Source organism: Oryzias latipes, chromosome 9, assembly GCF_053564925.1.
Source record: "Oryzias latipes strain Hd-rR chromosome 9, Olatipes_Hd-rR_3.1".
NCBI classification, from domain to species: domain Eukaryota; kingdom Metazoa; phylum Chordata; class Actinopteri; order Beloniformes; family Adrianichthyidae; genus Oryzias; species Oryzias latipes.
This window is the reverse complement of record NC_136245.1, coordinates 17350822-17373745: the sequence shown is the minus strand read 5'-3', so window position 1 is coordinate 17373745 and position 22924 is coordinate 17350822. Positions and strand designations below refer to the sequence as shown.

The window sequence follows — 22924 nt, the reverse complement described above, 5'->3', positions numbered from 1 at the left end:
GTTGAGGGATTATTTGCAGCTACAGTGAAGGAAAGGAGCATTTGATCCTTGGCTGAATTTGTAGGTTTTCCCGATTAAAGGAAAATGACAGGGTGTCCTCCTCTTGGTAAGTTCATTTGTATAGTAAGAAATAAAAATAATAATTCACAAAGGAAATCAAGAAATCGACTTTAGGGAATTTGATTTATAAAAGGCAAGACGGCAGCCTAGTTTCAAGACTTCTCAAATTATAAGGAACAGGGACGCTCCACTTCTTTAAAATAGGCTCCACTGACCGTTGCACAAATACTACATGGCTGGGAAAATGCAGAAGCTTCTTGGTCATCTGTTGCTGTCAACACGTCAAATAGAACTTTCTTCAGATTAAGGTTCCCGAAAGTAATAAAAAGGTCAAATTTTATGATACCAATCATTTTCCTAAACCAGTTATGTCAGTTCGTGGTTCTTTTTTTTTAATTGTTTTGATGTTTTCAGTGAGATAGAGGAACTTTTGAGGTATTTTCCCTTCACTTTCCTTCAGTTGTTTAACAATAGGCTGATCTTGTGCGTGACCTAATAGTCTGCACCAGACTCCATCCACGTTTCCCTCAGGTTATCTTTGATGTCTTTTAAAGGGGGATGTCCTCTTCAAAACATCTGCTGCGGATAGAGAATGACATTTGAAAATCATTAGCATCTAACTGTCAGAATAACCACACTTGTAAAAGCTATCCTAACTGGTTATTTTAGGCAAATTCTTTTAAAACGTTTTTAAATCAAGTTTCAGTTTTTAAGCCAAATTGACCAAAACTTAGAAAAAAGGAATGTAATGAAAAAAGAGGGGGAAATATTCCTCTTTTTTTATGTTTAAAGTTAGTTTTAAAAAAAAAAAAAAAAATCTGTTTGCACAAATGTGAGAATTTCTTTCTTGTGCAACAGCAACAAAAGTGAAGATGAGCAAAAAACACATTAAAAAAAATCCCCAGCGAATCATTTCAGACTTTCACTTGTACAAACATTTAGAGCTGAGACCAGAGCAGCACCATCTAAATGAGAACAAGAATATTGTGACTGCAGCACACCAAAGATTTCCTCTCTGAAGTGACTCATTCTCTTGGGAACGATTCGCAAAGATGCAAAGTTTTCACATCACACAAGAGGCTTAAAAGTTCAATTTAAAAGCTGCTTAAGATTTTTTCTGAAGAAAAAAAACAAAAAACAGGTACAGTAACCTTCATCCGTGTAGAACATCTTCTCATTAGCTTGGAGGATTCAACCGAAAGATGCAAAGGCAAGAGGTATAAGAGATTTTCGTGAGAAAATGAAACCTATGCCTTAAGAGGTAAATTCCCCAGCTGTTGCCTCATTCCAGGAAACCGTGCAGGGCAAATACTGAGCCGGTGTGTACGTCTGAGTTCCTGTTAAACCTGTGAAAAATCCCTCCAGGCTCTTTCTGCTGACAGATTATTATTCTGCTCATCTGTACTGTATCAGAAAAAATGAAATACAAAGACCCACACAGTTGGATTCTTTATTTTGACTGAAGAATGTGTGCATGACAACAGACTCTGCAAAACAACCACACAAATGCCCCTTTCTATGCAAAAAAAAAAAACTTTTTTGAGACTTAAAGGAGGGTGGGAGTCACACAAAATAGTTGCATAAAGTCTACTTTCCCGCGGTTCTGGTTGAGCTGCAGCCGCTGCCTCGCATCATTGATGGCACAATAAAGCACACAGGGCTTGATACAGATCTGCAATTTGAATTGAAATAAATGCAGACGTGTGTGTTCCTCATTTCAGTCATTCCCTAAAAAGTTAAGTTTGTTGAAAGGATGTGGTTCGAATGAGGAAGAAGTTGCACTGAGAACGGCCATTTATTCGCATTTAAAAATGGAACTGATGCACTGCCCTGCTGTAGGCCCAACCCACAGCGCGGCGAGGGTCGTTTCTCCATTTAGATCATCACTTCAGCCACAGTCGGATCAGTGCACGTTTCAAAGTCCCACAAGATTGAAGGTCAATCACGCAAAAAAACAAAACAAGAATATTTCAGTCTGCCGGAAAGAAATGGTAAAAATCAAGGCAAAGGATTAGCTGCTTCTGGTGACACCCTTTCAATTTCATTTCCTGAAAAAACGGACAGAAACAGCTGCTACACAGAATCACCAAGTCACACCTGAACATAAACTGAAGCCACTTAAGGAATGGGAGCTAGAAGATGCTTTACAACTGAAGGCTTTAAAGCTGATGTCGTGCTGGAATGAGGGGCTGCAGAATTATGGGATGGCCTCGGTTCCCTCTGCAGAGCCGTCAGCTTGTGAAAACATCAATAGTAGACTTGAAATGTTAAAAGATTTTTGAAAGCTTCTGGTCCACATTTACCACCCCGTGTTTGTTGCGCCACGAGCTGAAGGCTACTCCCTTTGAGCCTCCTACGTGTGTATGGACTGACTGCAGCGTGCGCTCTTCTGCTGCTCAGCTCCTCTGGGGTTTAGCTAAATCAGCTCCACGTAATTGGCCGGGAACATTCCAAAATGGCCGTCGGGGCCAAAGCCTCGCCACCACCCTTCGTCGATCATCTCGATGGCGGTGATGATTTCATCCGGGTCGAAAGAAATCTCTGTGTCATCCGCTGCAAGAGAGGAAGCGACTTTGCATCAGTGCAGCCACTACAAGCTTCTAAAAATAACTGAAACTGAAGCAGCCGTTCAATTCTGATAACTTCTAGTTCTACTGAAGCGGCTAAAAAACCACTAAAATGCTGCGTTAAATGGTGCATTCACTTAGAAAGGAATTGAATCACATTTTAATCAACAATAAAACAGAAATTCTTAATTTGGTGACTAATATTAAGCATGAGCAGAAATAATCTGCGTGGGAATAAGGAGCAAAACCAAATTCTGAGTGTTTGCAGTCCTGAGCTAAATCTACCTGCTGAAAGAGGAAAAGATGACCACCAAAGCAGCTCACTCAGGTCTTTCTGATGCAACACGGAGGTAAACATGCCTCCATGTCCACCTTGCTCCTGACCTTATTCACCCCTCCTGGTGGGCGGAGCAAGCATTTCCAACTAGCGTCTGTGCTTATTATTCAGGATGCACGTTTTATGTATTAACCCATCACTGCTGCTCACCAACATCCCCTTTTAGTTCCTCTCCAGCAGCGCTAAACGCAGCCCGTCTGAAGCAAAGCAAGAAAGTAAGGGGAGTGCAGTCACGGCTCAACAGTTACAGCAAATGCCACATAACCACAGCGTCCACAGCGCAATTTCCGCTAAGGGTTTTACATATCATACCCAGCGCTGTCACTCCATGTTTCCTGTCAGCCGCTTTACTTTCAGCTGTCTGATCCAGAGTTAGAACGAAGCCCACAGAGAGCTTTAACCACCTGATCGGGTTTTCATTTAGCCAGAGAGGTCTATCTGAGATGAACGGGGAGCGTTGGTTGTTTTTTATAAAAAGTGAGTTTTAATTTTTTTGAGAATTCCACCCAGGTCCAAACTCACCAGCCTGATAGTCGTACAGAGCTCTAGCGCAGATGCCTCTGTCTGATGAATCTGCCGTTACGTTACAGGAGCTGCTGTCCTCCACCTGGGAAAAAATTAGGTTGAGCATTTTACAAATATCCAGTGTTGTTCCTCCTCTTAAATGTTTCCCCTTTAGTCCTTTCATGCATTTTTAGATCCTTGGGTCTTTTGTCTGATGCAGGAAAAATTTGAAAACTAAAAAGGTGGAATTTAAGCTAAAGTTGCGTCAACATTTACTGCATATTTTCTTTGCCACTGGCTCTTAACAGCAAATTTTTCTCAAAAAAACGACCCCTTTAGAACTCATTTTAAACTGGAAAAAGAACCAAAACAAAGTGACTTTATGCAAAGCTAGTAAAAATGTGCCAAAAGTGTAACAAATTTAGACTGTTGAGAGTTTTATATGGTCTGGAAAAAACAGTGTTTGGCTTTTGGAATGATTCAGTGGCACTTTACACTCTCCCCTCCAAAACATAAACAAATTATTTTAAAAGAGGCAAATGTCTAAAATCAAAACTGCAGAAAGAGCTCATTTAAAAACCACTTTAATCACCTGCAAAGAGTCTTCCCTATAATAAAAAAACAGTGTTCCACATGGAAAACACACCCACCTGAGCGGGTTCTTCATCAGGCAACTCTTGAACGTACGAGTTGGTGTTGGGCGCCTCCTCTAAGTTAATTAAAAAGAATGAAAACAAAAAATGAGAATTCCCTCCCAAGAACTACCAGCACTACCAGCAGATGGCAGCAAAGATACACAAAAATAAAAAGTGGAAAGCTCTGTAAATAAATCCAATTGGCATTTTCAGAGACAGCTACTCTAGAGCCGAAGATATATAGATGGATATATCTACATAGATATATATCTATATCTATATCTATATCTATATATATATATATAGATAGATATAGATATATATATATATATATATATAGAGAGAGAGAGAGAGAGGGATGAGAATAAAGCCATAAAGTTATGAGAAAAGTCAAAATTTTACTTGAATAAAATCAAACTTATGAATATTAAGTAATAATGTTACAAGAAAAAACTCCTGACTTTTCTAAAATTAAGAAGCATTTTTATTAAACAAAATTTGAAAATTTACAAAAGAGTAAAGCAGAATCAGCAAGATTCTTTAGGAGTGTGAAGTCTAGCTGAAACATTTGAAACATTTTAAAAGTTAATTTTATTTTTCTTAAAATTACGACTTTTTGAAGTATAAATGTACAATTCCAATCTTGTAAATTGGTGATTTTTTTGGTTTGAATGTACGACTTTATTCTCGTGCCTTTGTCTTTTGGTTCTTATTTTATGGTGGCCCTAATACTCCATCGTAGACAGCAGATGAAAGAGTGCAGAAACTAAAAAAAGCTCATGAGTGAGAAGTGAAATGAGCCCCCACCTTTCCACTGCTCCTGGGGGGCTGCCTCCTGCTCATCCTCCACAACAGGCTCTTATCACCCAAAACACAAGCACAGACATGCATGAACACCATGCATGAAGATACACAACATTCACCTCTGAATGAGTACAAAACACACTCATTCCAGTTTTTTTAGGGAATATGAGTAGAGTGACAAACAGGGATGATGGCGACAACGAATGAAACACGGATCTTTTGTTTATTCAGAGTTTGGTGTCCAGAACGCCGCACAATCATTTCATGTGTGTGTTTGTGTGTGTGTTTGTGTGTGGTTTCAGCTCACACCTGTGGCACGGACAGGAGAGGCGGAGCGTGCTGGCGCAGCAGAAGGAGAAGCTTGACGCCGCGGCGAGCTGCTTCGCTCAGATTTAAATGCTTGCTCAGACAGAAAGGGGCTTTGAAGTCGCCCTGACCACAGACGTACATTGACCCAGAAGACATGCAGACATATGAAGAAGGAAGTCAAAGAACCGGCAGACTGAGCACAAGGAGGAAACCGTGTTATGCAGACAAAGTCAAGTATGAGACAAACCAGACATGTTGATGTGTAGCTCCAACTCAAAGAAAGGAAAAGAGAAAAGAACAGCGCGACCTGTTACCTTCTGTTACCTACCAAACGGCAGAGAGGCTACAGGCTCTGAAGGTGAAGCAGGGCAGAATGGAGCATGTGATGAAAGCGTTTTGAAAAAAGGAGAAATACCTGGCTGGGGGCTAGCAGCAGCAGCAGCAGCAGCAGCAGCAGCAGCAGGGGGCACGTCCGAGTCGCTGGGAGTCATTCCCCGCTCTCTCTGCTTGAACATCTCTCTGGGGTTCACAGAGCGCTGAGAAATGAGGGATGCAGCTTCCTAGAAAGGAAGACAAGAAAACGCAGAAGGTCAAAGGTTGGAAAAAAAACAACATCCAATGTGATTTTATGAGAAATATTCAAAGAGAAGAAGGACGGTGCGTGAAGTTTGAAGAGAGAAATGAGCTTCAGATTGAGTGTTTTCTGGGGGGGGGGACTTACATTGACCTTCTCTACAGATTCACCCCTCCTGACTGCTTTCCTCTGGATGTCCTCCTTCTGCTGCTCCTCCTGATGAGGTTGATACTGATGATTGCACTGCTGGAATTTACTACCTTCTTTAATTTTATGTTGGCATTCGACTTGTTTTCATTGTAGAGAACTGCAGCATCACAAAACACACGTTTCTATTACGCTACGTTCACACCAGCTGGTTTTTCCACACCACCAGGCGTTCAGAGCACCAGGCGTTGAGAGCACCAGGCGTTCAGAGCACCAGGCGTTCAGAGCACCAGGCGTTCAGAGCACCAGGCGTTCAGAGCACCAGGCGTTCAGAGCACCAGGCGTTCAGAGCACCAGGCGTTCAGAGCACCAGGCGTTCAGAGCATCAGGCGTTCAGAGCATAAGGCTTTCTGAGCACCAGGCGTTCAGAGCACCAGGCGCTCTGGCAGCGGCGCGTTTTTGGGTGTCGTGGTGTGGCCAGAAACGCGTTCAAATATCTGAACTTTTGGCGTTGAATTTGGCGCATTGATGTGATAAGCGGGTGGAATCCCAAACCAACATGGAGGAGAACTTGATTGTTGCCGTTTGGGATCCTCCAAAACTGTATGATGTTGTTCTTATTTGTTTCGTGACAACCATAAAAAAGCTCATTTTATTCTGATCTTTTCTCTCCTTGGACTAACGCGGGACAGCAAGTCATCAAAGCATCATGTTTATGAGGACATTTTCGGACAAGCGTCCAATAGTGAATCTAACGGGTCTCAGAAGAGAGGCGGCAGATGCAGATTTTAGGTGCGGATGGCGTTTAGTGTGAACTAGGGCTGCACGATATGAGGACAACTCGCGATATGCGATATTGGTAATTAATATTGCGATAACGATATAAATTGTGGTATATAAACAAATAGCAAAAAAAACAAAAACATAATTTCCATTTCACTGCAACAGTTTAAAAATTATATTCCAAATGACCCTTGTCGACGTAGGAGGCAAACTTCAAACATAAAAGGGCTCATCTGATTGATCAAAAACGTAAACGGGTCCTTCTGATTGGTTAAATGCATAAAGGGATTTATTTCATTTGTTCAATATTTCAAGCTGCCATGAGTTTGTTTTAGCACATTTAAGGTAACCATTTATTGCGATTTTTGCCGTCTTTTGCGGTATGCATATTGCACAGCTTGATTTCGCGATAACGATAAATTTGCGGTATATTGTGCAGGCCTAGTGTGAACGTAGTATTAGTTTGTGCTTCACAGGTACGAATTTGAACTTTGCCCCAGAGACAGACTCACCCACTGCTGTTTGTCCTGCTCCTTACGTTCAGCTTCCAGCTGCTCTTGGTACTTCCTGATCGACAGAAAATTCAGAGCCCTTTGATTGACAAGCAAACATTTGGATTTTTTAGGGTGGGGTGCAGCCTACTTCTGCTGTTCGATTTGAGAGGCCTTCTCCTTGTCTCGTTTCTCCCTCAGTGCAGCTTCTTTGGCCTCTCTGTCTTTTCTCTCCTTATCCAGCTGCTGGCGCTCCTGCTCTGCCTTGCGTCGCTCCTCCTGCCGCCGTTTTTCCTCCTCTTTCTGCAAGTTGCCAAAATCCAGATATGTTTAACAATCCAATAAAGTTGCAAAATACGGAATAGTTCCAAAAGAAATAGCTTAAGAAATCTGTAACAAAATCCCCATAAATTTGTTTAATGGCGTGTTTTTTTAGCCAGACGTGTGTGAAAGCTTACCTCAGCCTGTGCCCAGAAGTTATCTTTATTCGTTTTCCTGATTTCTGACATGGCATTGGTTTTCTGGTAAACGGAGCCCTGATGAAAAAGATGCGACTTCTTATGAGTTAACGTGTAGAAGTACAGTCAGAGGTTGGAAAATGTTAATTTACCACCAGATATAAATAAACATATATGTTTTTTGCTTTTAGCACAAAAAAATACTACCATGTCAACTAATGCATTAATGGTTAAAAAGTCTAATTCTCCAAAAAGCTATTTTGGTAGGACATGGGAGGCCACTGGTGTTTAATATAAGCAAAACGTTTCTCTGCTTTAGGAAACTTGGGAAGTGTCGATCTTTATGACAGACAGACCAAATGGAGAGCATACCACGGGCCCCTGAGGGCCGCTGTCCTGAAAGCGGCTGGTAGTTTCCTTGTGGAAGTTGTAGTTGGCTCCTGAAGCTTTAGCGACTTTTTGCATGATGGCTTCAGGCTCAACATCCTCCTCTGCTCTTGCATTAATTGTGACATGAGCCCCCTAAAAATGGAAGAATAAAAAAAAAAGATGTTTATGTCTAAAACACAAGGAAAAGGAAGCTCCGTTGATTATGTTCAGCGTGTGGAGCAAACTGTAAAAGGATGATATGAAAAGGTGCATGAATGCATGCAGTTTCAGTTCAGACAATGCAAGAGCAGCTCATGAAGTGTCAAAGAAACCACGAGTTATTTGAGAGGCTCAGCTAAGAACAGATAATGATGAGAATGCCGACCAGAACTAGAGTTTACAGAAAGCTGATTCTATTTTAGATCTCTTGTTGACAATATACTATTACCATACATAAAAATAATTATAATGGTTTAAAAAAAAACACTAAAAGGTTTTTTCAGAAAAGAAAATTTTAATATTCTGCAACAAAAATTCTGCCAGTTTTGCTCTGATTTGTGAGCTGCAAAAAACAAAGAAATTTGGCGATATGTGTCAACTTTAATAGATAAAATATTTAGGGATGATTCATTTATTGTAGTCCTGTTACTATTTTAAGGAAATAAAATAATTTCTAGCTATAGAATCTTCCAGATTGGTACAAAAAATGCATTAAAATTACACACAATCATCATTTTAAAAGGAAAATAAACTACAACAGAAATGAAACTGCAGATTTCATTGATACCTTAAGAAAATTGGCCATAGAAAGGACATGATTGGCACACATTCCCTTCCTGGCATCATTTACTCCTTCTCCAGTCTGTAACAAGAGAACACAGACATTTGACAGGTACTGGAAAAAAGCCACAAACCAAATAAATCCATGTAAAACTGTACACTCACCCAGTTGATGAGGACGTATTTGGGCAGACCAGAATTCGGGTCCTGAACTCTGCAGAAGGCATACATCACTTTTCCACTGTTGAGTTCCTCAACCAACTCCTCCAGTCCTCCATCTTGACGAAAAAAGTGGAAAAGAAAAGAAAAACTAAGCGGTTCCTGTGGTTTGCAAACAGTCAGCCTGGAAAGCAGAGGTCAGCAGTTCTTTTGTGGTGATCATTCCACTGCCTGTACTGTATACCCTTCAAAACCTTTAGAGCGCGCTGATGTTTTTAGGCTTTTATTGTGAAAGGTTTTAAATTTAACGTCTTGTTGCACCTTGAGAAAAAAAAAAGTAGGGAATAAATAACTGGAGTTATAGAAATAAAATCAACTTGTATGCAATCATTACGTTTTTTTATTGAAGTAGCCACTTTTACAGCTATAACAGTTGAAGACAGCTGCTGCATTCCTTCTTCAATATTCTTTTCTGTCTTTACTCTTCAGTCTGGTTCTTTCCAAAGAGGTTCAAAAGAGATCAAGCCTGTGCGAGCCACTTCATGTTTTCACTGTACGAGTCCCAGACCCTCCTAGATATAGCAATCAGTCCCATACTATCACACTTCCTTTTCCATGTTTGACAGTTAATGTCTCACACTGGAGCCATTCCTTCACTGTTTTGACTGAGCACAAAGAATCTGTGCGATGAACCAAAGGTTTCAAATTTTGGCTCGATGAAGCCAACAGGACAACATCATCTGCACGGAGCAGAGAAGGAATCCTTTGGTCCCCAAACCAGAACCCCTCCGGCCCCTGCCTGTGCCAAGAAATTCTGTCCATAAAGACTATGAACAGAACCGCTGATAAAGAGCAGCCCGGCCAGAATCCAACGTGCACCGGGAACAGGTCTGACGTACTGCCGCCTACCCGAACCAAGCTCCTGTTTGGGTCAAATAGAGCCTGGACAGCCCTCAGTAAAGCTCCCTGGACCCCATACTCCCAGAGCACCCTCCACCCTCCGCCGGATCCCACGGGGGGTGTCCTGTCTGATTCAGACGTTTTAGCATTGTCTTTTTTGCTGTGCCCCCACCCAGTCAGACCTGCAGCTCAAAGTTCTCTCTTCATGGTAAAAACGGAGACGAATTTGCAACGACCACAATCAGAGCTGTTGTCCAGCGAATCGCCTGTCCTACAGGTGTTATAACTTTGGGTCAGCCAGGCCGCTTCTTGTCAGTTCCCCTCAATTTCTGAGCGTTTGGTGGTGAAACTTGCATCTGGACTTTCTCTGCTATTTCTGAGTAAGTAGGATAAACAATTTCCATTTTAGCTGCATTTTTAACAAAAGATTCATTTCAGTTCTACAATAGTCATTAAATTAAATCAATCAGGAGATGTCCCCTTAGTGCCCTACTCGCCAATTTTAACTGCACCCCCCTTAGTACACACACCCCTCCCCCTTCAATATATACATTCAAACATAAACACACACACATGCACACAAACACCCTCTCAAACACCCATACACGCACACACATTTTACAAGGAAGGTGGGACCTGGGTCCATCTGTCCCCTACCCCTTCCCTGGTGGGGGGTGCGGGCCTCTTGGCGATGGCGGCCGTGTCCCTTGGGTGCCGGCTCCCTGGGCCCGGCGGTGCTCTCTCCGCACGGTGGGGGGGTTCATATTACACCTGAGCCGGGGGTGTTCGTGTCCCTGGGGGGTGGGTCCTGGTCCTTGCCCCTGGGCGCTGGGCCCCGCCAAACTTCCAACATGGCCGAGCCTGGTCGGGCCATATTTATAACATCCCTTGTGGGCCGCCCTTTTTTCCCCGGGGTTCCCCCCTCCTGGGCGGGGGCGGCGGGCCCCTGCCTTGCTCCTACCTGGACCAACCGTGGGCCGGGTGGGTGGCTGCCTGGAGTGCGGAGCGGGTCTCCCTTGGGGGTCCTGGCTCGTACCTGGGGTCGGGGCGGGGGGATGCCCGGAACTCCTGGGTGGTGGTGGGGTGCTCGCCTGGGGCTGTGGGCGTCCCTCTCCGGTGGGGCCCTGCGTTGGGCTCTTCCGGCGCGGCGGGGGGCTGCTTTCCTGGCTGGGCTGGGGCGGCGCTCTCTTTCCCTCTGCGCCTCCCTGCTCTCTGGCTCTGGGGGCCTCGCTGCGGTCCTGCTGGCCCTGGCCTGGGTGGCGGTCTTGGTCGCCCGGGGGGCGGTTGTTCCCTGCCTGTTCCCGTGTGGCGTTGGGGGAATTCCGGCTGCCGCTGCTGCTGCGGCGGGGGTATGGGTGTGGGGGTGGCTGGGCGCTCCTCGTCCTTCTTTTCACATTCCACCATCCATTTTAGAAGAACATAAACACTCACCTGAGCACAGGTGTTAGCTCACCTTTGCCCTAATAGTTTGCATGATTGAATGAATGAAAGATTTCACACTAGTTGGTTTAAAGGCATAGGTATGCGTTCGTGAACACTATCTGTTTTGTGTGCATGTTGACATGTGGACATTTTTGCGGCTAGCAGGTGTGTTGATAATATTTGAGTGTGTGTGAACAGGCCCCGCCCTTTTTGTACTACATTTGAACCGTACCGTAACGATAAACAACCAGTAAACCTGTCTGCTCTATGCTGCTTCATGGTCTTACCCCCCTTCCCCTCCTATTATCACCCTCCTACCCCCCCTCTCTCTAACGTCCCTCTCTCTTCTTCCCCTCTTTCCTTTTCCGTCCGGTCCAACACCAAAGATTTTCAAACATGATTGAAATTAATAAAGTTTGGCCTCAATTACAAAAGGGGTTTATTCAGACATACCTTTGGTTTGTCTGAAGATGAATAACCCCTCTTGTTAGAATAAAATATGTCCAACACAAGAGGCCCTCAGCTCTCATCTGTTTGCCTAGCTGTTGGACAGGACAAGTTAAAAAAAAAAAAAAAAAAAAAAAAAAAATTAAATCAAGTTAAGTTGGAATACTTGAAATATTTGAAGTCTTGATCAAAGCCTAAATTGTTCATCTTTTTTTAGCTCCACTGAAAGGCTTTTATTGTGTAATTCAGACATTTACACAACGTTTTAGCAACCTTACCTTTATTTTTTACTTTTTGCAGTTTACAACTAAATTCTTTTATTTTTGATGAAAAAAATAGCTTGGATTAAACTTTAGACCATCAGACACATTTGGTAACATATATATAAAAATAAAAATAAAAACGTGAAAATGACTTGCCTCCTTTTTCTGCCAAACGGATGTCATTGCTGTTTCCCTCGTAGGTGAACAAGGCCCTGCAGGGAACACATTCGTCTCATCTGATTAGACGTGTTTTGGAAACCAGTTTTAAGCAAGTGTGACAGTAATGCTCTGTTAAGACAAGCTACTTTCTGCAACTAAAGAAGTGTAAACAGCTACAATGAAATGCATATATTTGCTTTTCAATGCAAAATAAAAGATTTAAAAGTTAAACAGCTGCAAGTCTTGACTAAAAAAAAAGCTCACAATAGTGGCAAAAAGGCTGTAGTTGAATTGTGGGTGGAGCCGAAGCTGCCATTGGTTTGCAGTATCAAATACCAACACCAGCTGGCAGGTGCTCCAACTCCAACCAAATTATTTAGCATGACATAGCTTTTAAACTATTTTGGTGATTCTGTAACTTTAACCCAAAGATGAATGATAAGATAAGATTTTTTATTTTAGTAATACAAAACTCCAATTATAACTCAACAAAAGTATGTTTTGAGTCATAAATTTGGATGGATTTATGATAAGGATGATGACTGGGATCAATAACCCAAATGATAACTGTCAGAAATTTTGGACTCATTCATTTGAATGAGTTTTGCTTGTTGAACGGAAGTGTTCCCAAATGATTTGCATCAATATTCATCATCCATTTAAAAAGGTCAAAACAGTCCACTCCCTTCATCATTTCATTTTTGTGACTAAAGTTTAGTCTCAACCAGGAACTTGAACGTCTAAAATTAGAAAATTAGTAAATAAATGTTCTCTGATCTATTCTAGGATTTTTTTTCCCTTTAATATTTCAGACACAAACACGTGTTTATTTCTAAAAGCAGGTTATCAAATGCTTCAAGTCGGTTTCAAACAAATAAAAAGGAAACCTTCTTGACATATTTCCGGAGTCGGCTCGTCAGTTCCCCTGAGGGATCAGACTTTTGCTGTAATTGCCTTTAATTAAGGTCACCATTAAACACTGCAGCTGTCTGCAACAGGTCTGTACTTGCAGGAACAATCATACTCCGTCTAATGCCTGGTCATTTAAGGAGGAAGTTATGTAGATGTTGGTCCTGTCTAACTTCTGATTTCTTACCAGGAAGTGGGGGGTTTCAGCTAACAACTTGCCCTGGGGCAATTCAAACCATCCAAAAATAACTCATAATATATGCACGTCATTTTTGTTTTAAACAAATTATTAACCACAATCATTATTGACTGCGTTCCTTCATATTTCGCATTAATACAACGAAATATTTAGGGGGGGAAATTGACACACTGACTAATCATCTGAGATAATTATGCTAAATAAAAAACATTTCACCTAATAATTCTTGTCAACAAAAAAAATATACAAAGTATGTCACAGTTTTTAAAGAGAATATTCCAGACTGATGAGGTATTTTTAATCTTAGGTTAACGTTAACTTACTTGAATCAGAGCTAGCACTGCAGCTAGCATACAGCTTTCAGTCGCTTTAAAAATGTAGCTTCTTACCAGTTCGTGTTGGATTTTTCGTCCACCACTTCTTTGTATGCAGCTGTCAATGCGGGTCCGTTTTTGCTGAGATTTACTGACATGGTTCGCCTTAGTTTAACGAGCCAGCTAGCTATCTGGGGAGCGTCCTTCCTACAGGAGGAGCGGCGATGATTATACACTGACTTTCAGCTCTGTCTGTGACGCGACTTCAGATACGTTTCAGGGATTTCGCGTTTAAACACCATCGTCTCCTCTCAGCCCTGCTCAACACTCGCTTTGTGATTTCTATTCATTTTAAAAATGACATTTTGTTTCCCTTGCATCATTAAAACACACAAATACTTTACTAAAGCAGAGTAAAACAATATTATTTTGAAGTGAAGCTACAGTTCATCTTTGCACCGCTCAACCTGAACACACCGTGCCACTTATCGAATGAACCCCAATGTGGACCGCTCAGGTAAATGTATCGATTCATTTGAAAAAAAAAATGAAAAAACTCGTCTTCTTTTAACTAAATACTTTTCGTACCCTTATAAAATTATAAAAATGTTACATTACTATAGAAGGAAAATATATATTATTTTTTTTCTTTTAAATAGTGATAACACAAACTGTGCTTCTAAATTTTGGGAAAATGAGAACTATTTTTTACCAGATTAAATTAAAAGCGAAAAATCTAACATTGTATATCTACACATTTTAGAGAAATTCTAATTTATTTCTTAATATTTGTTTTTCATAAATACATATAAAACTAATTATTGCAGAAATTAAGTTAGGCTTCATAAAATTGCGGGACAATTTTATGTTAAGAAGTTTCAAGTTGTAAATGTTTGTTGCAAACTTAAATTACACCTAAAAATGTGTTGAGTTATTAGTTGGCAAAAGTACTTATTAGCTTCCACACATGCATTTGTTGCAATTACACCACAGGCATGTACACACACCCTGTCATGAGTGTGAGCTCATCCGGCCTCCATTTGTTGCCAATTTGCAGTTTCTGTTAATTAGATGGCGCCCAGAAACTACAACAGGGATCCATTCTGAACTAAACGAAAGCAGATAAAGTTTGTCGAGCCTTTAAATTTCTCAATTTAACCATTAAAAGAAACTTTTCAATATTGAATTTTGTAAAATAAATAAATAAATAGCCAAAGATGATCATCTAAACTAAAATAATGCCCCCCCCCAGCTGCAAAAACTGAATGACAATGTTTCTGTTACTAAATTATAACATCTCTAATAGTAAAATCTGGATGAATTAACTTTCTTTTTTAAAATTCAGTTAGATGTTTACATTTTTCTATTAATAAAAGCTCAAATTCAAAGCCTGTTTAAGGGGTTGGAGAAAGAAACGTAATGAAATACAACTAGAATTAAACTTTGTTTCATACTAATAAAAAATAATTTATAAAATGGTTTGAATAATTCCAAACTTCTCAAATTCTTTTGAGATGGTTCAACTGGAAAATAACATTTAACCTCTATTTTTCCTTGTTTCATGATCAATTATGGAGTTTGTGTTCAGTTCTCCTTGCTTTGATTTTCTTTACGTTTATTTCCTGTTCAGGCTTTAATAAGGGCCTGCTGAGACCAAAGTGGTTTCAGAAGAAGCTATTTGAGGATTCATCCACAAATGAAAGACAGAATGGCTGCATGAATGTGTTTATTAAAAGAATCATATTTAAATGACCTCTTTAGTTGTTGTTGTAAATACATCCAGAACATATTTGTAATGAGAAACCGATGCAATCATTAGTCACACTAAAATCTCTAACAGTGTCAAGTGTTACACATTTAAATGTCAGATATATATATATAGACCTTTACCTTTAAACCAAATACACATTTGTTTTGTAATATTTGATTTTCAGAATGTTGGCTTTTTGTTTCCTTTACCTTCCTTCATCCAAATTCAATGACTTGTAACACAAAAAATAAAATATAAACAGGAATTCTGTCTCCTTGATATCAATTCATTAAAAAAAAAAAACAGTTTGGCTAGGAGGGAAAATGAAAATGATGCAAATATAAGTGTAAACGTTTAACATCAGCTTGTTATGGTTACAGCTCCTGTGATGACAACATGAATTACAAAACTCTATAGTTTCAATTAATGGTTGATAATAATTGAGCCTTTCAATTTCATGAGGATGTTTCTCTTTGTTAGAACACAACAGATATATTTTTCTTTCAATTCTTCAAGTAACAGACTTTTTGTTTTCGTCTCAATGATCTAAAATGATCATCTTTAAATTTGGAAAGCATCGACTCATCCCGTCTCACTAATAATCAAGTGGCAGATTTTTTAAATTAAAAAAAAAACCACTACAGACAAACAAAAACCAAGATGACTTTTATTCTTGTTATAACAATGTCTGTTACTACTCAATACTGTTTGAAGACTTGTATGTTGATGGCAGTCAAAACAGTTGAATTCCAAACTTAAATGTCTTGAGTATAGGTCTGCATTCAGACTAGTTCACGTACTGGAGCCGTTCCAATCGAGTTTCCATTTCTATCACAGCCCTATAGGCAGAGTTACAGTCTATGACACATGGTCTAAAAATACAAAATGAGGGTTAAGGCTAGAAATTTTGTTTGAGGTGTTAGGCAGATGAATTGTAGTGAAATCCCTGATGCCTGAAAAAAAATGGCTGTGAAAAGGTTCTCCAGAGTGCAAAGCATGCCGATGTGAACCCGAGCAAGCACACTGGACAGGGGGAGTCCATGAATCATGACCTGCATTGTGAACTCAAGCTGCATTCAAGGGTCCAGATTAACGAGCGTTAACGCACACAGAGACGGAAACAACTGCAATACGTCTAAGATCTTGAAGCTTTTGCGTTCAGAGAAAATAACATGTCAACATACTGCTTTTGAGGAAAGTGAGGCTGTTGTCATTTGCTTCAGCAGCCATTGCTGACGAAAACAATCCATATACAGAACCCAAATCATGTCACTATTTTCAATAAAAATTCTAAAAATCCATCATGCTCAACTATTTTATGAACTGAAATCTCTTCAGCTTCAATAGCAAACAACCCAATAATTCCCTTTATGTTGGCAGCATCAGAATTCTAGAGTGACAACTTAAGTAAATATTCCAGCACTTACAATGAAGTTATTACATAATAACACGTTTATGCTCCATATGAACCAAATGAGGGGGGGGGGGAGTTTAAACTTAACATTTAAATGTCTAAAGCATATAGGTTTTACCATGTTCTTTCCAAATGAAGCAAAATGTGCTCTTATATATATTAAAGATAAAGAATTTAAACCTGTCAAAAAAGCTAACAAGTCTTTTAACATTATACTGCATTATTTTGTTACTATAATTAACTTAAAATAGTTGATTCTGCAAGATGCCAAGGATTTTTAAAGCCCCCAACTATCAAACAAGGGACTGTGACATCAGAGGCCATTTCATCCAAACAAAAGACTTCTAGAAAGCTAAGATTGTGGGATCGTTCCAAAGAAAAATGAAAATGGAGACCTGGATAAAAAAAACAAAAAAAAAAATAAGAGTTCATTCTTACTAAGCATGAATGCAACTCGTAGAGCCAGGCTTTTCTTTAAAGAGGCTTGATAACATGGGCCAGTGCACGTTCAAGGCTGATGATATGATTAGATACCTGAGTAACTGTACTGAGGAGGCAAACAGCTAAGCTTCATGCCAAAAGGTAACTATTTCCATAGCCACACATTAGTAGTGAAATGACTGCTGCATACGGTGTGTGATGAACATACCACTGCTCGCCATGCATGAGAAGGAAATCATATGTGCAGGGAAAATAGGTGGGGTTTCACCCACCACAGCAAATCCCAGGTGGCTTTTTGGCAGCCCTCCAGTGTTTCTTTTTGTTTCACGGCGTTGATGTTCAAAAGCCATTCCTGATTACTCATTTCACATTGTTTCAGGGTAGAGACAGTTAAGTGCCAACAGGTAAGCTGCTGGTAATGGCACCGCACCATTTTGCACTGAAAAAAAAAGGGGGGGTGGGGGGGCTTTTGTCTCAATTGCACATACACCAAAAACGGAACACAGAAAGGCCTCTAAAAACATGGAAACACAGTCAGAACACGACATCCAGTTCCATGCCGATGGTACTCTGAGCGAATGGAGAGCAGATCTCCCCCAATTCAAAATGTTTGCATCCCAGGAGCACAATGACCTGACTCACGGATACAGAAAATGAAGCATGTGAATTGCAACAATGATGACGACAACAGCACGGATAAATGGTTTTAAGTCTTGAGTGTGGCTTTTTAGGGAATGGAGGAAATTCCGGTGTTCCGCGTGGGAGTGCTTTGAAGAGTCCGTTGGGTTCTTCTCTGCAGATCCACACAGGTCATGAAGAACAGCACATGGTAGCAGATCAGCACACAAACAGCCAACTGGCACTGTACCTCACTGAGAGTTGTAACGGTTTTATTTGTTTGTTTTCCCCTTTGTTGCTCATTTGGTTCTTTTGTTCTCAACTGTGTTTTGATATTGCTGGTGTTTTCACATTGCATACTTCTGCGTCCATTCTCTTGCTAACTTGTTGTACCTGTAAGAAAAAAGAATTAAAGATTTTGGGTATAAAATGACATAACACTCTTTTCTGGGCTTTGAGAACTCGGTCCAGAGTAAACGGTGCTTAACAAGAGAAAGAACCAAATTCCAAACTTTTTTCTTTCTTTGTAAGACTTTGTAAAAACTGTATATTTGACACTGTTCCCTTGCTTTATTGCATTCACCTTTTTTAGTCTCAAGGATTTTTTTTAGAGCAATTTTGCCTGTTTTTTTTTTTTAATAGTGCATTGTGCTCTGCATACTGATTGGCTGTTGACCCTGTCAATCAATCCTCTCAGTGCAATGTCTCCAGAAGACAATGCGTTTAGTTTCCAAATTGACAAATCTTGAATCGTATGCAGATCATTCCTTCTATTCTATAAACTATTTTGCTTGGAACGTTTGAGCTTCCAGAGTTTAAACAAGAGAGAAAGGTGTTTAAATCTTCATTTCTGTCAGATAAAAGGGTATAAAGAGTGTAGTGAGCAATTTCAGAGCCTTTACACATCTGTAATCCTACTTCATGATTGTGATAAACAAAGGGAACACTGTATAGTATTTTATTCGATATACGAGATCAGAATTTAAAAAGAGCTTCAGCTTGACAATGGGCATGACTGAGATCTACATTGGCTTCAAAATGTGCCCAATGCAAACCAGTCACTGAGTAGAATTTGACCAAAATCCCAGAAGCCTCCGCATTTCTTTAACTCTCTTTGGCTGCAGCGTATCATTTAGAACTTCTTTGTTGTTTTAGAGAATTAATTGGCATGACTGAGAATTGGACAAAACTCTGCATTGGACTCACTTTTCTCTGTCAGCTTTGTATGTATGGGCAATCTCTGGTACCAGTGGGTCATCGGGATTTGGATCACAAAGAAGAGAGCAGATGGACAATAAAACTGGAAAGAAACAAGAACAAGTAGGTTTGACATTAGACGGCTGGTTGACACTTCAAGTGTTTCCTAAAGGCAAGTCATTTATGTCCCAAAGTAAAAACATGAACAGAAAACTAATCGGTAATAATAAAATGACTATGATTTAAAAAAAAACAGTTTCATTAAAAACTTTAGAATGCTTCATATAGAACCCATGGAGACTGATATGCTGTCTAAAACATTACATTTCACACACAAAAGATTTTGGGGCTGAATTTCACAAGTCAATTTTAAATACTCAGAACACAAATATATAACTAATTTTCTTTTAAGCCTTTACCTTTTGATACTGTGAGTGCAGGTGACCACTGTGACCTCAGTATATCCAGACAAATACTTCCATTACTGTTGATATTAGGGTGGTAAATTTTTGTTGTAAATGCAACCTACACAACAATGGAACCAAGAGAAAAGTTACAGACCGGACAAGATCAAATGAAGTAAAATAATAATAATAATAATAAAAAAACAATATATTGTGCATTATTATTGGAAAACAGAAGCAGTCTTACTTTTGGTGGTTTGAAAGGATAATCTGTTGGGAAGTGAATGGTGAGAAAAAACACTCCACTTTGATATGGGCTGTCGCTCTGTTAAAATAAACATAAAAACAGTTTATTTTTATATATACAACTTTATTTGAGCTAACTTTCGTTCAGGTTTGCACTTACTGGACCCATTATTGTTGCCTGCCAGTGAAACACTAGAGAGAAAAAACAAACATTACTTGATTTTTTGTGTGCTATATTTGCAATGTAAAATGTAATACAGTATAATACTTAGAATGAATTCATACTGTAAAAACATAAACGGTCTTAAGGACTTACAATCATCTCCAACAGGTCCAGCAGAGCACTGGGCAGGAGGGTCCCTCTGCAGGTCTGAGAGTTCCTGAAAAAATGGATTGAAAAGGGCACAATAAGAAAATAAAAATAATAATACCTTAAGGTTAATTCTACAAACTTAATAGCTATTGAAGTTACATAATGAGCAAGTGAATAAGTAAGGATTTAGTAGTAATTAGACCTAAGTTAATGGTTAGATACAAATATATCTATTACAAATGGGTTATTTCATGTCATATTTTAATTAGTGTTTTTTCTAATAAATAAAAAAGCTTTTTGAAAAGTTATGTGAAGACAAAAAGCCAAAACACCATGAAAGACAGCATATGATTTAATCAACTAAAATAAAACAATGTTGTTGTTTCTTAAGATACATTTCAAATAAAAATATTTTATGTATTCCCTATCGTACTGGAAAATCTCTAGCTGATATCAAATAAAAACTTAGTAAACTTTTATGTCAAGTTCTGATTAGCCCATGGATCTTAACTACAGTTTGCCTAACTTGATTATACAGTCTATAAAAAGAACCAATGAAAAAGGAGTTTGAGTTGGTTGCTCGCAGTAGAAAAATTAACAAAAGCGTTCAGATATTCGTGTTCGACTAACCTCACAGACAGAAACACAAAAAGAAGCTTAAACGCTTGTTAAGCCCGTTATTTAACATCTCTAGAAAAGACGCCAATCTATTCTGTTATATAAATACACACATAGCCTGCTCCAGTGCCCCATTTGCAATTCCTTATATGGCAACGATGACTCGAGGGTTCAATTTTGGCAACAATCAGGCAGCTGTCACTCTGCGACTAGTATATACATTATCACAATGTAAACCAACGCATACACAAATAAACCTTCTGTAACAATTCATTTAAGTAGAATACCGATCCAACGGACAGGCTATGAACCTAACACACTGAAGCTAGCAAACATATTAGCCTAATAACACTGCCTCACTTCTTAAATAAATATACACGAGCCATTAGTGTGCTTAGCAAAGATATACCAGACATGAGCCAGGGAAATTCAACTTTTACATAACCAAACAGTTCATTTGTTATTGGGAAGCACTGTTGCCGTAGCAATGCACCAACAACAAGGCCAAGTGGTTAGCTCGCCTTTGTCTTCAGAATTACTTTGAAGTGAAGAAAACACAAGAAATTAAGCTAATGTCATGTGGCTACTTCGAGCTTCACAATTTGTTATACGGATTCAATCTCTTTACAAAATGTCCGACACTGTTTCAACGAGTCAACTTCACAGTAGTTCTGGTAAATAAAGAAAACAAACACTCACCTTCTGAATTCTTTTCAACGCCATTGCTTCAATGGCTGTACTAGTTAGCCTATCAGCTAACAGTTAGCACCACACACATACAATTTGAACTCTGTGGTCGCGTACTATAAAATCTCACTGAACAATAATTGATGTACAACTAAAAGAATGATTGGGTTGATATATAAACAATGCAATCAATATTAAATTATACGTTACTCGTTTACAACACTACAAAAAACAGATATTTTGCTACCTCCCTTTCCGATTTCTACTCTTCTTGGAGCTTGACAATCTCTGAGTATCGCGAGACCTTTCTCATAACGGTATTGTGTGACTGTCGCGAGACTTTGTTCATAACGTTTTTTCCTCTTCTCTCTGTTTAAATGTAGCACGTCTAAATCAAATTTTAAATAGCTTCATCTTGTGATTAATATAATTTAGTGAAAATTTTAATCCTACAAACTTCTTTTTTTTTTACCCAATTTTTATTTACTCATGTCTACTAAATTGGTGTAATTTAGAAATCTCGACAAAACCTTCAGCAAATTTCATAATAATTTTTATTTTTTCTGCTTCTAAATTTTTTACTACCAATTTTGAGAACTTTTAGATAATTGCAGCATCTATGAACTCCTAAATTACCTTAGCGAATTTAGCATGACCTGCAAACTTCTTTTTTTTTAAATTTCTTTCTTCTATTTCTGTCTGAACCAAGGAACAAACTGAACAATATGTCCAGATTAGTACACAGATTTTTTTTGTTGTTGTAAAACAGTGTCAAAGTTAGCTGGTTAAATAACAATCAACCTGGCAATTGATTGAACAATATTTTGGTTGGTAACTATACAACTTTAGATTACTTTTTGTACGAGCTTGTTTTGTCATTACAAAATGATCTTAACCTTAATTTTAATGCTGATTTTTTTAAAACTAGGCAGGTGGAGCAATCTAACAGAAAAACTAATGTGATGGAGTACAAATCTAGTCGTTATCTATTCTAAATCTGGTGTCAAACCATTTTAAAAATATAGAAATAGAGTAGAAATAGAGTCTCAAAAGGGAAAACTAAAGGTAATTAAATGTATTTTTTAAACTGACTTGAACTACTTTCATTGAATTTGCCACCTCAACAAAATAATGTGTCGTGTTGTTTACTATATTCTGGACATCTTTTAATTTCTTCTTTGCACCATTAACAGCTGGGGTTGCAGGGTCATCCCTAGCACTGAACAGACCTTTTCATTCAGCTTGTCACCAGTTGTAGGATAATGAGTTTTGCCCAAATTCTGCTTTTTCTTCTTCTGATGTGACGTATGAAGAGTCCCTTTAGTTGCTAAATGACTGCCATGATAAATGCTGTCGGAATTCATCAATCTGAAAGGTTGAATGGTTCCTTTATTATCTTAATTTCCATTCTTCTCCGAAAAAAGAGCGATTCACTTAAGCTCACGATTCGCAAACGCAAACCATTTGAAGTGACGCAGAAACTACTCAACCAATCAAAAGTGCTGAGCAACATGTAAATAATACATCTGAAATATCATAATTTTCTTATGTTTTAGGAGATTCTTAATTATCCAGGTCTGATATCACAGGACTGGAACTGAAAAAGCTACTTAGCAGCTAAATATCCTCAAGAATAACCTTTACAA

At 39.1% G+C, this 22924-nt stretch overlaps 2 protein-coding genes across 9 annotated transcripts; both read right to left on the bottom strand.

Moving 5' to 3' along the window:
• Nucleotides 1-1496: 1496 nt before the first annotated feature.
• On the bottom strand, nt 1497-14147 carry dbnlb (drebrin-like b). 8 transcript variants are annotated; one of them, XM_004072680.5, is made up of 15 exons: nt 13666-14146; nt 12166-12221; nt 8984-9096; nt 8826-8900; nt 8042-8191; nt 7670-7747; nt 7363-7514; nt 7233-7287; nt 5938-6006; nt 5632-5776; nt 5217-5339; nt 4911-4961; nt 4119-4177; nt 3487-3571; nt 1497-2613 (listed from the first exon to the last, which is right to left on the bottom strand). In XM_004072680.5, the coding sequence occupies exons 1-15, from the start codon at nt 13746-13748 to the stop codon at nt 2477-2479; spliced, it is 1431 nt and encodes a 476-aa protein (XP_004072728.1). In that variant the 5' UTR covers nt 13749-14146; the 3' UTR covers nt 1497-2476. The 8 variants fall into 8 exon arrangements, with proteins under 8 accessions (XP_004072728.1, XP_011477659.1, XP_020561715.1 ...); XM_011479357.4 differs by lacking the exon at nt 5217-5339 and having other exon boundaries at nt 13666-14147; XM_020706056.3 differs by lacking the exon at nt 4911-4961.
• Nucleotides 14148-15993: 1846 nt separating this feature from the next.
• Nucleotides 15994-21604, bottom strand: ube2d4 (ubiquitin conjugating enzyme E2 D4). Its single transcript, XM_004072495.4, has 7 exons — nt 21291-21604; nt 19977-20040; nt 19821-19852; nt 19662-19739; nt 19430-19535; nt 19020-19113; nt 15994-18206 (listed from the first exon to the last, which is right to left on the bottom strand). The coding sequence occupies exons 1-7, from the start codon at nt 21312-21314 to the stop codon at nt 18161-18163; spliced, it is 444 nt and encodes a 147-aa protein (XP_004072543.1). The 5' UTR covers nt 21315-21604; the 3' UTR covers nt 15994-18160.
• Between the last annotated feature and the right edge of the window lie 1320 nt (nt 21605-22924).